Source organism: Rhodnius prolixus, unplaced genomic scaffold, assembly GCF_049639745.1.
Source record: "Rhodnius prolixus isolate KJV_2025 unplaced genomic scaffold, Rpr scaffold_5, whole genome shotgun sequence".
Lineage (NCBI taxonomy): Eukaryota > Metazoa > Arthropoda > Insecta > Hemiptera > Reduviidae > Rhodnius > Rhodnius prolixus.
The window spans coordinates 44242949-44260263 of record NW_027411624.1 but is presented as its reverse complement, the minus strand read 5'-3'; the positions used below and the strand labels follow the sequence as shown (position 1 = coordinate 44260263).

General features: G+C 35.7%; 1 protein-coding gene across 2 annotated transcripts in view; it reads left to right on the top strand.

The window, feature by feature from the left end:
- The window catches only part of Drgx (Dorsal root ganglia homeobox), a 129094-nt gene that overhangs the window by 83453 nt on the left and 28326 nt on the right, over nt 1-17315 (top strand). For both annotated transcript variants that reach the window (XM_074136042.1, XM_074136043.1), the window contains one exon: nt 15889-15999. In XM_074136042.1, coding sequence (XP_073992143.1) covers nt 15889-15999 — 111 coding nt within the window. The remainder of the gene's footprint in view (nt 1-15888; nt 16000-17315) is intronic.

Sequence of the window (17315 nt, the reverse complement as noted above, 5' to 3'; positions counted from 1 at the left end):
GTTATAGTGCTAAGTTTTCTCTACATTTTGGTAAGCAAATCATTGAATTCTGAACAATACATTAGGAGATATAAAAGTTTGAAATTTGAGGATTTTCAAAACCACGAAACTTTAACCTGCTATATCTCATTAACTATTATCACTAAAACATTGCCACTTATGTCAGTTATAGTGCTAAGTTTTCTCTACATTTTGGTAAGGAAATCATTGAATTCTGAACAATACAACAGGAGATATAAAGGTTTGAAATTTGAAGGGTTTTAAAAACCACGAAACTTTAACCTGCTATATCTCATTAACTATTATCACTAAAACATCGCCACTTATATCAGTTATAGTACTAAGTTTTCTCTACATTTTGGTAAGGAAATCATTGAATTCTGAACAATACAACAGGAGATATAAAAGTTTGAAATTTGAAGGGTTTTCAAAACCACGAAACTTTAACCTTCCATATCTCATTAACTATTATCACTAAAACATTGCCACTTATATCAGTTATAGTGCTAAGTTTTCTCTACATTTTGGTAAGCAAATCATTGAATTCTGAACAATACATTAGGAGATATAAAAGTTTGAAATTTGAGGATTTTCAAAACCACGAAACTTTAACCTGCTATATCTCATTAACTATTATCACTAAAACATTGCCACTTATGTCAGTTATAGTGCTAAGTTTTCTCTACATTTTGGTAAGGAAATCATTGAATTCTGAACAATACAACAGGAGATATAAAGGTTTGAAATTTGAAGGGTTTTAAAAACCACGAAACTTTAACCTGCTATATCTCATTAACTATTATCACTAAAACATAGCCACTTATATCAGTTATAGTACTAAGTTTTCTCTACATTTTGGTAAGGAAATCATTGAATTCTGAACAATACAACAGGAGATATAAAAGTTTGAAATTTGAAGGGTTTTCAAAACCACGAAACTTTAACCTTCCATATCTCATTAACTATTATCACTAAAACATTGCCACTTATATCAGTTATAGTGCTAAGTTTTCTCTACATTTTGGTAAGCAAATCATTGAATTCTGAACAATACATTAGGAGATATAAAAGTTTGAAATTTGAGGATTTTCAAAACCACGAAACTTTAACCTGCTATATCTCATTAACTATTATCACTAAAACATTGCCACTTATGTCAGTTATAGTGCTAAGTTTTCTCTACATTTTGGTAAGGAAATCATTGAATTCTGAACAATACAACAGGAGATATAAAGGTTTGAAATTTGAAGGGTTTTAAAAACCACGAAACTTTAACCTGCTATATCTCATTAACTATTATCACTAAAACATAGCCACTTATATCAGTTATAGTACTAAGTTTTCTCTACATTTTGGTAAGGAAATCATTGAATTCTGAACAATACAACAGGAGATATAAAAGTTTGAAATTTGAAGGGTTTTCAAAACCACGAAACTTTAACCTTCCATATCTCATTAACTATTATCACTAAAACATTGCCACTTATATCAGTTATAGTGCTAAGTTTTCTCTACATTTTGGTAAGCAAATCATTGAATTCTGAACAATACATTAGGAGATATAAAAGTTTGAAATTTGAGGATTTTCAAAACCACGAAACTTTAAACTGCTATATCTCATTAACTATTATCACTAAAACATTGCCACTTATGTCAGTTATAGTGCTAAGTTTTCTCTACATTTTGGTAAGGAAATCATTGAATTCTGAACAATACAACAGGAGATATAAAGGTTTGAAATTTGAAGGGTTTTAAAAACCACGAAACTTTAACCTGCTATATCTCATTAACTATTATCACTAAAACATAGCCACTTATATCAGTTATAGTACTAAGTTTTCTCTACATTTTGGTAAGGAAATCATTGAATTCTGAACAATACAACAGGAGATATAAAAGTTTGAAATTTGAAGGGTTTTCAAAACCACGAAACTTTAACCTTCCATATCTCATTAACTATTATCACTAAAACATTGCCACTTATATCAGTTATAGTACTAAGTTTTCTCTACATTTTGGTAAGGAAATCATTAAATTCTGAACAATACAACAGGAGATATAAAAGTTTGAAATTTGAAGGGTTTTCAAAACCACGAAACTTTAACCTGCTATATCTCATTAACTATTATCACTAAAACATTGCCACTTATATCAGTTATAGAGCTAAGTTTTCTCTATATTTTGGAAAAGGGGCATTGAAATCTGAACAATACAACGAGAGATATGAAGGTTTGAAATTTGAAGGGTTTTAAAAACCACGAAACTTTAACCTGCTACATCTCATTAACTATTATCACTAAAACATTGCCACTAACATCAGTTATAGTGCTACGTTTTCTCTACAATCTAGTAAAGAATTCATTGAATTCTTATCAGTACGAAAACAAATATAAAGGTTTGAAACCTGAACGCATTTTCAACCATTCAAAATTTAACCTTTCATATCATATTAGGTTTTAACACTAAAACTATGCTATTTATACCTATCATTCAGCAAAGTTTTCTCTACAATTCGGTAAACATTTCAGTGAATTCTCAATAGGTTTGATATTTGAAGGAATTTAAGAACCACTAATCTTTAAGGTTTTTATCTCGTTAATTATCACTAAAACATTGCTTTCTTTTCAATTATTCAAGATTGCTTGTGTTTTTAATTTTGTATTTGTTTGTAATTTATTAATAAATTATGAGTTTCTACTGCTACTCACTGCCACATAGATCTTGGTTGAATATAAAAGAACTGTTTACTTCACTTACTTAGCCTGACTATAAATTATGATACTGAAGTTGATCTGCAATCAAATAGATTGCACTCTGTAATTTGATCTGGGCAATAAAGTAAGTAATATTGTAGTTTTGTAGTTTGTGGTGATCAAGAACATAAATATAACTTCACCAGTAAACTGGCAGATAGAGTCGTGCCAATTGTTTACATGTTGCCACGCGAGCGGCCACGTGAGCGCTAGTTGCATGGCGTGAACACAGGAGCGCCCCTTTAATGTAGCCGGATTGGAGCCCGCCAAGAAGTAGCAGATGAATGAACGATCTGCGGAGTCTGCGCACGTGTTCCACCCCCTCCCCCTCTGGACTGGCTCCTCTTACAAACTATTACGGCTGCCAAGTGTTACGAGGACTCTCCACAGTCGCTGCACCTTGCTCCCGCCCTGTTCGGTTGCCATGACAACCCCTTGCCACCCAAACCAATTCTTATGGCCCACCTCCGATCAAACGTTCCTTTATCGCTCACCTTATCATATTTTCTGACAGCACCTTAGACCCTTCCAGTAAAAGAGGTCTTCAGACAGGTCAGTCTCAAAGTTGATTTCACTCTACCCTTTTCTACCTGTTCAAATACACAAAATCACTTTTACTATCCAATCATTGCACAGTTAACTCTTAAAAGTCTAATTTTGCATCAATCATTTAAAATTTTAGAACTAAATTTCAAAACATGTATATTTGAATTTCCCCTAAAATTAACTGTGACACTTTTTTTTTATTCTTGGGAGAAAACCCACGATTTTCCCTTAAGGGTGTAACAAAAGTCTGGGCATTTTGGATTCCCAGGAAGACAGGCCATCATTTTCTGTAGTTCAGGGCTGTTTTTTTTTCCCCGGAGGCACTGAAGCCAAAAGCGAGTGCAGCGTGCCGTCCTTGGGTTTCCTTTATCCCTACAGTGCAAGGACACAAGAAATCGGTTCAGCTCGTATTTTGTTCCTTGATTCCATTATTGTGCAATGTAGACTTAGAAGATATCTTCTATTGGAGTTCATCAGGAGCTCAACCTAAAGATGTAGTACTAGTAGGCTGGTTTCTCCAACTTTCACTTGTTTAAGCACAGCTGAGACGCACAGAAATTCATTTCCTGTTAAACTATTAGCTTGCATTATTGCACTTAACACGATCTTCTTTTATTGCATCATTAAACTTAATTCGGGAGGTGGTACTTTACACCCAGATGGCGTCACTCTTTTGGCCAAGCGTCCAGCATTTTTCCCAAACCTTTAATTAATAACTGCAACGAAGGCCCATTGTCTGCCCTATCTGCCACAGCTTGAAAACACACTTTAGAGATGTTTTTTTTCAGGATTTTGGAGCCCTATAAATGGGCAAAAGGATAGATTAAGTCGGCCAGAATAGTCAACTTGGTGCAGGCCAAATCCTGTGGCTTGAATCCCAGAGGGGTTCCATTTTGCTTGACCAACAGGGACTTCACGTGTCAGATTGTGTTTCAAAGAAAGTCTGATAAATGTACTTTTAATGAAAGAATTGTGGGAAAATTTTTAAATTTGTATAAAATGGCAGAAAAAAAAGATCATTTCCTCAAAGCTTATTGGATTTTCCTTTTAAAAAAGAGCAATTCATCTCATTAATGAAAAAACGATGAAATTAATTAATGGCGAAGAATATAAAGAGAATAATTTAATTAAGGCTTTTAAAAAATTATAATTCATGAAAATTCTTTTAACAATATTACTAGAAGTTGGAAAGTGTGTGGCGAACCAACTTAACCTAAACGAAATGATGATGATATCCTTTTAGTTTTCTAGTGATGGTGAAATTTTGTGGCGTGAGGAGGGGGGGGGGGTAAGTTGGTTGCTGCCAACAAAACAATGTTAGAAGCTAAACTCAGTTTCAGCTTGTTAACGCTACGAACCGAGCGCGCTCTATTAAACTCAAAAAGCCACAAAGTGTCCGTCAGTTAAGGGCAGACCCGTGGGAGGAAGAGGCGAAGAACGTCCTTCTTCTGTTTTAGTCCAACCCTGTGTATCTCTTCGGCACTTCTATACCAAAACTCTTCATCAACATTAACTAGATAAAATTGCGTTTGATGTTAAAATTTTTCTTTCTTGTTTTTTTGCTTCATTCTTTTGCTCTCTTGTTTATAACAGTTTCAAAAGCCCGGCTACGGTACGAGAAGGGGAAAAGTCCTACGTTGTGTGCAGTTCCCCCTAACGGAAGGAGTTTCAGTGAAGAGGGGATTTGGCTGAAATGGAAAGCCAGGGGAGTCTTGACAAGATGGCAGTCAATTAATATCTTGTTAGGGCTGCAGTTTTCTTTTTTTTTACTGTAATTCAGCTTCAAAAGATGTTGCTTACAATGTTTTTGAAGAATCGAAAAAACTTTCATCACTTTATCCTCCCTCAGACTACATTCATGCTTTAAATTAAAGAAAAACTGTAAATTCAAAACGCTCATCTTTTATGAAGTTTCAAAAAAAAGTAACCTAAAGTTACACACTGGCACTAGCGGGAACTGATAATACGTTGAAAAAGAAGCAGTTACTATGCAGTAAGTGTACTGCGCATGCGCGCTCAACATAAATAGCTAAGAAATTCAAAAAAATTATATACAGCACATTAGCGGGAAGTTGAGAAATTTAAAAAGAATATATTGAACATTGGCGGGAAGTAGTTTAAAAAGTCAACGGTAACTGTGCTGTACTGCGCATGCACCAAAAATAAACAGGCCACACCTCCGGGCGCTATTCTTTACATTAGCCCAACTTATTTAATACTTACTAATAATAAAACAGTTTCAAGTAATCTACATTAGGATGGATTATGATTAATTTATTCTACCACTGCCAGAATATGTAAATAATTGTAAGTACCAATACACATCAATTTGAAAAATATAATTTGTAAAATGTAAAAAGTTTTACATTTAATCTCAAGTTATTCCAATATTTCTAAATTCAGTAATGTACCTAACCTTCAGTCGGTACGTTTTCAGTTAAGTTAGGTATATTGTAACCATCGCACAATTATACATAACTATTTCCTGCTACCCGTGAAACAATGTGATAATTGTGAAATTTAAAAGTAAGAGAAATTTCAGCTGCTAGCGATCAGGGTTTTCGAACCTGTGCATTATCTTCTCTGATTTCCAAGTGACACGAGTTCTTCTCAGACTATCGCATCATTGTCTGTACATACTGACTGTAATCTAAATGATTCTGTTAAGGAAATTTTACGTCATAGCTTCAATGATGTGTTTAAAAAATTAAAGGAACTTATTATAAAACTGTTGTTGCAAAAAAAAAAGTCGGTATAAAATGAAAAATTGTTTCACTTTACCCTGAAATGGCGCTTTAGAGGCAACTGTTTCTCATATCCTGTCAGAGATTATGGTATGAGATCTTTGGCATCCTGAAACCAGGGATCATATCGTAAAGATGACTTAGTGGTACCTGGATTTCTTAAAGGGAGGAATCTCTAATACTTACAATAAGGCTCTGTGGGTTGTTGGGCTTTTTTGAAAACAGGTTCCTTCCCGATACAATTTAATCTTACTGTGAAAAAAATTACTTAATCTGTTTGGGAATATTAACTATTAAAATCGGGAATGCCCCTAGTTAAGTGTAATATTACTTAGAATTAAATTGAGTTTAGGGTGAACTGTCAGCTGGTAGAGAACAAGAGATTTGTAGTTAGGTTTCCATCTTCTCTCTTAGTCTCACACAGCTCCTTTTTTTTTACGAAGTTAGCAAACTTGGAACAGTCAATTTTAGAAATAGCAGAACATGTTGGAAAAGCGGTCAGATCTGGGAACATTGTAATCTGACAAGAAGCGCCCCCTTACCCTTAAAGGGCTTAAGGGCAATTTTAAATCGACCTAATATACGTCTCCTTCTGCTACGTTTTGCCTGTCATGTTAGATTCCAATTGAAAAATATCTGTTGGTTTTAGAAGGGTGGAGGCCCCATTCCAGTCTGTGAAGGTCCCTTGGGGTCATCCGATATAGTACTAGACGGCCACATTCTCTAGCGCCGCCTTCTGTCTATAAAAATCCCCCTTGATGGTTTATATTATATAATAATGTTTTTAGAAAGTTTTAGTTTCATATTATGTTAAATTATTCAAGTATTTTAATAATTAAGTTGTAATATTTCGTTTTTAAAAACATGGGGTTGGACAAATGGGCGCCATTTTTTTTTTTTGGCCGCCGTCCAGGAACAACAATGGAATAAAAGCGGATGGCAATTTTTTAAACGCCAAATGATTGGTTCAAATTAAAGTGTGTAATATTCGTTTCTATTTTGTTTAGCGATTGCTTTGATTGGCAGAATCGTCACAAACATTCAATTATTTACTACTGAAGTAATTCTCTAGTGATAAGTTCAGCAGCATGCGGCTTCTAACGCGTACAGTGTTTCTGCTTGCTCTAGCACAGTGATGGCGAACCTATGACCCGCGGTTCAGACACTGACCCACAGTTGCTAGGCAACCATTTGTTTGTTTAAGCGGGTTGATTTAGCTTTTCTAATTGTGATGGATAATTTATATTCTATCTGTATTTTTTTTTAATCATACAAAAGCAATTTAAATGCTATCTATAACCTTTAGGTTTGATCATTACAGTTCTAAAAACGCAAATGATGACAAATGCTTTTGTAGTATTTGAAATAAAGCAAAAGTGTTTACAAAAATATCAAAGAAAATGTGTAATTTTACTCATATTTTGTTTGTTTAAAAAAAAAATCGACAACCCAAAGCAAATAACCATATTTAGATTTTTCTTCAGATAAAACACACTTTTGTTCAGGTTTTGTTCAGTTATGTTTGTAAAAAGAGACTTCCATAACACATATTTCGTCCCGTATTACCCGTTAAGCCAACTGAATTTTAAAGATGTTTAGTTTTGAAAATATTCAATTTAAAATTTTTAAACTTAACTCTTGTGCAAATGGGCATTAGTGGTGACCCAAGAGCTAGTACTAAAAAAAAAAAAATGAACAAAATTTGACCCACGTCTCAAAAAGGTTAGCCATCCCTGCTCTAGCAGTTCGATGCGTACATATCTGTGAAATGATGGTATCCAGCCGCCAAAGATGGGAGTAGAAGATACGATACACTGGTTAGGATTTCAAGCTCATGGCATTTGATCAGAAGGTTAAAAAGAAATTATGTTTATTTCATCTAAGAGTTAAATAAAACTATGGTCGCCATCTTCGTTGAATTATTTAAAGATTAGCTGGATAATGGAGAAAAGAAAGCAGTTGTTGTAGGTTGAAGGTTTATACCCCCAAAGGAAGTGAAATTGTTGTTGGTGTAGCTGCACATAAGATGTTGCTGATGTGATAACAAGTTGGTAGAACGAGTAGCTTGATTAGATATCTTTGTGTAAGACGTGCTGGCTCTGATGAGCCGGCACAAGATTCGATTTCCCGTTCGGGCCAATCACAATGTCTCACTCACGCGCTCTCTATTGTCTTTCCTCTAATCCTATTGGCTCTTGTATCAACCAATCAAGGCAGGTGAAGGTGATTTAGTTATTATTAGAAGAAGTACCACCACCGCTCCATTCCCTAACCAAAGCCTTAAGTTCTTGGTGGCTCTCTGCTCTAAAGCTTAACACCTTAACTTATAAAACTACTTACTACTAACCCACCAACACACAAGTACCATACAATCTCGTATATATATATATATACACAATTTACTAGCGTTCATTTCTAAACTGGTGCAAGCTTGGACTTGGTAACTTTCTTATCATCTTAGCAACAACGTTACGCGTTGTTAACAACAACGTTGTAATTGGACGGCCGGTGATATCGCCACTCACAACACGGTTTTGCTTCTGCAAATTTTATCAGCAATGATTTTGTGGTAGTTTCTCTACTTAAACCTAATTTTAGTTCTATTTGATTTTTTTTTTTTTTTCACTTTCTCTTACTCCGCTTTAGTGGAAGTGCAGCGATCGTATAGATTATTATTTTGATATACCGGAAATACAAGTTTCTGAATAGATTTTTCACTTTATTGGGGAATTTTTCGAAAATGGTTTCGAAATATTTTTAAAATATAACATTTCTTATTAGAATGTTTCATATGTCCGGATATCTTACGTAGTTAACGTTTTTATGTATTAGTTAAGATAATTAAACTAAAACAAGTTAAACATATGAATGGCATTATACTCCTTTGAAGAGCGAGAACATTTCATTGTTGTCTTCCAATAAAACATTAACAAGAGAAGCAGCTACAGCTTCTGAGGCGTCGTTGAGAGCAAAGAGACGAGTGTGTTCTTTTTTTTAACTTTATCTCTGATGAGGGAAGCATACTTTGTTTTGGATGGCTAACGAACTGCTCGCCAGTACTGTAGAGTTGAGTACCATTCTTCACTACGTAAGAAGTGGCAGGCTACAAGAGCACACAGCCCTCTTGACAAAGAGATATCCCTTCAAGTTTACCAACTGCTAACTAAGAAATCAAGAAATCTTCCCCCCTTTCAACTCCTCTGTCACACAGCTTCCTTCTGGAGTTCCAGCCACTGCCACCTTTATTTGATTCTCTAGGCTCCAATTAGAAACTCTAATTAAGGAAAACTACACTTCTTCTTCTTTAAAAAAAGATACTCGTACATCTTCATTGTTTAATGAGTAAAGAGAGAAAACTGTGGTGGGGCCACTCACACGACTTCCTCCTTTTGCTCAGCCTTCTAAATCACAAATTTTCTTCCAACTTCGGAAGTTTCAGTAATTCTCATCACTTCAGAAGGTGTCTATCTACTTCCTCGACTTGCTGAGAAAATGTTACCAGTAAGTTATGGATTTATGAGTCTGTGTAAACACTATTACCAAGTGCAGGAAAAATCTATTCGGGAAAGTGACACTTCCGGTCACCAATTTTCTTCAAATAAAGGAAATTCAGTCCCACATTTAATTTTCATTAATATTATACATATTATATAGTTTTTGACCAAAAAATGGCATGACACCGATTGTCCATTTCCCCTATTCACCGGATCTAGCCCCCTGTGACTTCTTTCTTTTCCCTAGACTCAAACAAAGGCATGAAAGGAAAGCGTTTTGCCACTGTAGAGGAGGTAAAACAAAAATCGCTGGAAGGCCTAAAGGAAATCCCGAAAAATGAATTTAAAAACTGTTTTGAACAATGGAAGAATCGTTTGCAGAAGTGCGTTGTGGTCAATGGAGGATACTTTGAAGGCAATTAAAAATTTTGTGTAAAAATATTGAGAAATAACGAAATTCCCGTTTATTTTGGCTCCCCCCCTCGTACAACTGGCAAGCCTGCACAATAAACAAGAAGCACGGCACTCTTGAAGAGAACCTAATCACTGAATTATCCCAAAACTTATCGGGAAAATCCGTTTCCAATAGGAGATCTCTAGATCTACACAGTGAGTTGAACGAAATTGATAGGAGGTTGGCGAGAAAATCTTAGGAACTATTCAGCAAAGTGATACATCCGGTTCACCAAAAAACTTTATTGTGGTGCCCTAAGCGAAATATCAAGGTTGGAATTACCGCAATATTTATGGGTTTTTTTCTGAATTACGGTAGACATGAACACGCGCACAGTAACAGGAAGCGGAACACTTTTCAGTGCGTATTTCCGGTGAAAGCACAAAATCGTAGATCTACCGGAAAACAAGAACTACTCTTTTTTGTAATGGTATCAGAGGAAGTGAGCATGGACAAAGACCATGCTCATCCTCCGGCTGGAAGACTCCAGTCAAAGAGCTGGATCTTTACGCGAACAGATCCCTTCTTGCTGTGTTCCTAGTAGCTCGTAACTATTTATTTCCTGTGGAAAATCAAAAAGATTGACCAGGACGCAGTACTGCCTCTAAAGTTTTGATACCGGAGGCTGTAAACAATTAAGCTAATCAATTCATTTACCGAACAGCTGTTGATTAGACTAGCATGGAAGGGGCCGGCGGTAAAACTGGGAGTGACTTTACTTTACAGCAGAGTGCGTGGGGCCGGATGTAACTAATTGATATTCTGCGCGCACACGTTGGCTCCATTACGTTGGAAAACATTGGCCACCCTCTGCACGCTGGAGAGAGAGTGAGCCCAGCTTCATGGCTTCCAATACTCTCCACCCTCTACCCTCCAAACTCCAGAGATGTTCGCTACTCCAGTCTCTCCTCTTATTCAATCTGACTGTTGTATTACATTGCACGCATCTTCTAGCATTACCCGTTTTATATCCGGTTATCTCATTTGCTTTGAATACTTCCTGTCACTGTCAAAGCCATTTCAAATACCCATCGTATTAGAAAAGAAATCCTTATATATCAGTATTAGTTTTACTCTTTGTTTTCACATCTCGTTCTTTTACTTTCACTTAATCGACTAGTTTAAGAAGGCATTGCCTTATCGATTTTTATCGATTATAGATTTCATCGATTATAGATTTCATCGATTATAGATTTTATCGATTATAGATTTCATCGATTATGGATTTTATCGATTATAGATTTTATCACCAGAAATATTCGGTGAATTGATTTATTATTTATGATTTGTGTAAAGGTAACCTCCGGTAATTTAAAGGGCCCACCACAGGAAATCACTTTTGGTCCAAAAACGATCAACCGGAAGTATTTCAGTTTTGTAAGTTTTCCCGTAATTGGCCGCTATGATTTTCTTGAAACTTGGTTTTTCTAATTGTAGATGTGTAGATCCATAATTTTCATTTGAAACACCATTAAGGAAAAGGGTAGTAGGGTTCCTCTTTTAGTGTTTACTTTTCTGTAAAGAAAGGGTTAAATTTTGTTGCTAAAGGGTTTAAAGAACACTTTTTTTTGTACACGGAAGTAACTCTTTCTTACTTCACATTCTCGAGAATGGTTCCTGGACTTTTCCGTCAACTTCATACAATACAAACACAGATTTATAATAACACTTTTCTTGGAAAAATCAGGGAAATTCTTAGGAAGAGTTTTGGGAATACCTTTTCTGTAAGGTAATAACATTTCGGTGCAATGTAAAGGTTACAAAACTCTGTAGTGTTGCTGCATAATTTAATGTGTTTCAAAATGTTCGGAGTTTAAAAAAAAAAGAACATATGAAGCATTTACAACGCCTCATAAAAGGAATCGTTCAGAATAATAAAAAAAAAAACGAATTTTAAGCCCATTGAGCACGAAAAGTGGTTAGCGTTACAATTGCGAATAGAACAAAGATTACCCGCAGAAAAAAAACAAACATCACCCGCAAATACGTCCATTCACGTCCAAATCGTTGTCAAAATGTAAACAAGAGGGTTGAATGTTTTGTTTGTCAGTCCATTATCCAAACCAGTTTTAAGTTGGTAAACCGCTAAACCCAATGTAATCATTTCCGGTCTATGATAAGTGCTTACCCAACTAATGTTACACATGGTAACCAATGCCTTAGGCACAATCGTAATAACGCACAAATATTTACATATAGACTTCCATATGTCATGCTCGGATAGGTAACAAATAAGATGGTAATTTACATTGCCTTAGGGTATTGCCTAGGTTTAGCCCTTTTTTTTTTATGAACCATCCCTAATTTGTATCCTTCCATTTATTGCCTCTAAAGGTTGTTGGGTTTATCTACAGGGATGGGGGATACTCGGAGATATGAACAATGTAGTTTTTCACTTTGAGAAATAGTTCTCATTACCATCCAAAGTACTCTGCGACCACTTCAATGGACTTTTTGAGCTCTTGCTTTACCAAAAAACGTGGACGGAGGCGACTAGCAAACATACTTTACTGTAAATTTCTTTTTATTAACCATTAAATAAAATCCAAGGCCTAGAGACCGGGAATCGAACCCACTAAACCAACAATACATCTTAGCTTTGCGGGTCTAGTCTATAACCGCCTAACATACTTTACTGTAAATTTCTTTTTATTAACCATTAAATAAAATCCAAGGCCTAGAGACCGGGAATCGAACCCACTAAACCAACAATACATCTTAGCTTTGCGGGTCTAGCCTATAACCGCCTAACATACTTTACTGTAAATTTCTTTTTATTAACCATTAAATAAAATCCAATGCCTAGAGACCGGGGAATCGAACCCACTAAACCAACAATACATCTTAGCATTGCGGGTCTAGTCTATAACCGCCTAACATACTTTACTGTAGATTCCTCATATTAACCATTAAAAAAAATCCAAGGCATAGAGACCGGGAATCGAACCCACTAAACCAACAATATATCTTAGCTTTGCGGGTCTAGTCTATAACCGCCTGACATACTTTACTATAAATTCCTTTTATTAACCATTAAATAAAATCCAAGGCCTAGAGACCGGGAATCGAACCCACTAAACCAACAATACATCTTAGCTTTGCGGGTCTAGTCTATAACCGCCTGACATACTTTACTATAAATTCCTTTTATTAACCATTAAATAAAATCCAAGGCCTAAGACAGGGGAATCGAACCCACTAAACCAACAATACATCTTAGTATTGCAGGTATCGCCTCTAACCGTTCGGCTACCGTGGCGCCCTACTTGCTTTACCATAATTGGTTAAAACGGATCAGAAGTTACGTGTATTTTTGACCTAAATGGAGCCAAAACCTGCTACAGTTTCTCTGGAGAGTTTGGCGCTACAATTTTAGACTACAGCTGATTTTACCGTATGGCTGAAGGCGTTTTTGTCCGGTATTCTTCGACTTCCTTCCTTCGACGGTTCCTTCAATTCGCGACCTTCACCCTCTTTATAGAAATCATAGAAAACTATTTAAGCTTTCATTAATCTTATTTTATTACTTTCAGAAAAATGTTTTTACTGCTGACTCCTGAATCGTGCAGTAACGGATAACATCAGCTATACGTATTAACACTTACAAGAATTTCTATTGCCTCTTCATAGCTCAGGCCCTACTAAACCGTAACGGAACTTGGATAATGTCCCGGAAAACTGCCGATTACCAGCAATATTCAATTTTCCATTTTTTCCTTGTTATATTTTAACATTTAAAACGTATTGGAAAATGTTGTAAGGGGTGATAGTATCCAATGTTGGTTTCTGTGAAATAAGATAAAAGCAGAAAAAGAGATAATACGTTAAGTAAAAAATTAAATTTTACTTCCACTCAAATATTGTTGGGAAATGTATGGTAAAGGTTGGGAAAGCATGGAAGGTTACACGAAAGATAACCTGGGCGAGTTTCAAATTGTTAACTCGTAAAAATTGGTGGGAATAGGTTAGCCGCCCCCCTTTCTCGGCGTTAATTCGTTTTTGTAAATGCTGTGTCATTCGGATAAAAAATTAGTAGACTGTTTTATTTATTTTTGTGGAATTATTTTTTTAAGTTGTTAAAACATTGTTTAGAATATGGAGCATTTTGAGAGATCTGCAAGAGCAGGTATTCTGCAAGAGCAGGTCTCATGTAAGAGCAGGTCTTCTGCAAGAGTAGGCCTTCTGCAAGAGCAGGTATTCTGCAAGAGGTAAACAGTTTGATCAAAGAGTAACATATTCTAGAGTGGTCTTCCTTTAAATACTGTGCTTTTAAAGGAAATCGCATGGGCAAACGCTACTTCAATCGTTAAATATTGTAGTCTGAAACGAGATTTATGCCTCTAGGCGATTAAATGGAGAATTTGGATGAGCTCTGGAGGATGTGTAATTGTTTTCAGCGAACTGAGAAGAAATGGCACTATCTAGTTGATCCTATTCATGATGAGTTTAGGAAATCTTTGGATAACTTTTTTGTGTAGGTCCTATGTCAATTCGTTTGTGGATGTAGAACTAGAAATCAACAATCTGGAACTGTGCAAAGTCTGATGCAAGAGTGCTGGAGAAGTGATGGTCCATATTTGGATTGTTAACTTCAATTCCATTGCCATAATTGCTTTCTCGTGAGGGTTTGTCATTTCTTTATGATCTTCTTCTTCATTGAAGTGTGTGGTAAAGATCTTTTAGTGATTCTGTTCAGTTATGAGCCACAAAATCTTAAGTTGTCTCCGGGTAACAGTTGACTCTTTTTGGTGGCCTCTTTTGCCAGCATTCATTCCATTTAGGGTGGCTCATATGATCTCTTCGACGACGTGATTAATTCACAGCTGGACGAGTGCATAATTGGAAATACAATTAAAAATTATAAAATTTAATAACAAAACTGTGGTAAACAAAAATAGTTATAATTCATTTTAATTTCTTTATTGATGCAATTATTTGACGTAATCAGCTAAACAAGAATTACGTCACTCCATCAGTATTATTTTATTTATATTCCTGGCCCCCACCCTCAATTCAGTTGTCCTAATTTTTTAATCAAACATTTTTCTAATAAAAGTCGACAATTCCCTTCTTTAAAATCTAATTACGTCCTTCTAAAAACTTCTCTGTTTACGTAATTGTTTCCCTTTCTGAGATAGCTGTCTAGTCTTATTGTTCTTCTGTCAAATTATCAATAAAAGATTGAAAAAGTTTTGTTGGTTTATCTAAGGGAAAATGAAGGGCCAGTTCCTTATTAAGACGACTAAGTTCACTGGCCAATGAAATACTAATATTTTCTTTAATCTGATAGTGGGGGGGAAGTAGATTATCCAGGACATCCTGATCTAATACACCTGCAAAGCAGTAATACTTTAACTGTTTATAAAGGAAACCCATCGGTAAATACCTAGCTCAGCCCAATGCAAGGTAGCATGGGTCCCAAGTCGAAGAATATGGAAAATGTAGTCGCTTCGCTAGGTATTCCTGGCAAAACGCCAGGGTTTGAGTCTTCCTCAGAAAGTCTGGAGTGGAGTCTCCTCTCCCTGGGGAGTTAACCAAGAGAATCTGGGAGGTTACCCAGGATATGAGGGGGATGAATCCTTCTTGGTGAACCATTTTTGGAACTTCTGGAGAGTGAGAGAGAGCGGTGCGGGAATGGATGCCTACCTCTTAGAACATCCCTAATGCTAAGGCAGGCAACCAGCCCATTTCATAGTAATCCCACAGGTTTCAGAACCGGGTCTATAGTGCTGGATCATGCTTCCTCTATAGACCTTTCTGTATAGTTCGACTTCTCTGACGTAGACTGACACAATGACGGAGTTTTTAGAAAAATTGCAGAAAAACTGAAAAACAAGCCTTTGTTCCTTGTAACAAGATGTGAGTAAAAGAAATATAAAAAACTTTTTTTTTTCCAGGTCTGGTTTCAAAACCGGAGAGCCAAGTGGAGGAAAGCGGAAAGGCTGAAAGAGGAACAACGGAAAAGAGAAGAACAGGAAAGAGATGAGCAGCCGTCCACTCAGAATAAGGTAAGATCCATTCATAGAATAGAATATTACACTTCTAGTGAGCAGGACGAAGGTGGTTGTTGGTAACAATGATCAAATTGAATTAACAGCTGGCTAGAATGCATTGACAAACCAAACCCTACGCCGAGCAGAAGAACACATCACTTTTTATTACATTTGTTTACTCCAACCGTCCGAGCATTCTACATACATGTTCACAAATGCTCGGACTGGTGGAAGAATAGGGGACTTTTTGGCTTGATGGAGGGATCAGGAACTGACCTTCCTATGCTTAGGAAGGTTACAGTTTTGAAAGTTCCGAACGATAGTTGGAGATTGAACCCGACCAGAGCATTTCGATAGCCAGAGCGGACGATTAAGTAGGACAATCAACGAATTGGAGGACGTGATCACGTCTCGAATATTTTCGGTTCGAACTGTAGTTGGGGCGTTTCATTTTTAACGGACATTCGACCACTTTTGAGCGAAATCTTTCAAAAAAAAAAAAAAAAAAACTCCTAAGTTTTTGATTAGAGCAAAAGTCAAAAGAGGCTTCCCTCGTAGGTCCCGTGCAGAAAAACCATTTTCCTTGAAACGTGTTTACTCCACAGGCTTTCTCACCGTGAACTACCAAACTTTTCACGCAATCAGACGGGATTTAAGAGCTGAAACAACAAATAACCCCTTCACATATTACTTCCTCTTAAATATTTCGTTGCCAAGCAACTCAACGACAGGTATTTCCGGTCGCAAATTAAACTCGACCGCAAATTCTCCTTCTTATTGGTACTAAAGAGAAAATAAATTACATTTTCTTACACATAAATTATAATCAAGTTAACATAATATTAATATTATTTATTTAAAATAATTTTACCCATTTTGTATACTTTTATGTAATAAATTTATTTAAAATATTGACGCGTTAAAATACATTATAAAATTACGTGAATATGATTTATACTAAACTAATTTGCTAGAAATATTATTTTTAGAATACATTTCAAAATAATAAATGTAATTAACCTTAACCAGGCTGCCAGCTGACTAATGCAGTAATATCAGCTGACATATTTCGTAAAATATAATACAATTACCGGGTAGTAAACTAAGTTTACCTTTTACATATATTTTAATTAAAGCTTGTAAAATTGAATTTACAAGTTTTATACATGATCTAATCTTATTAGAAAGGAGATTTTTAATGTAATATGAATTAATAAATTATGTATTTTCGGGGGGTATATTGAGTTCTATGGAAAGTTTTCGCATGAATTTTACCAGAGTACTTTTAACTTTATACCAAAATATATACATAATATCCAAGTGTACATACT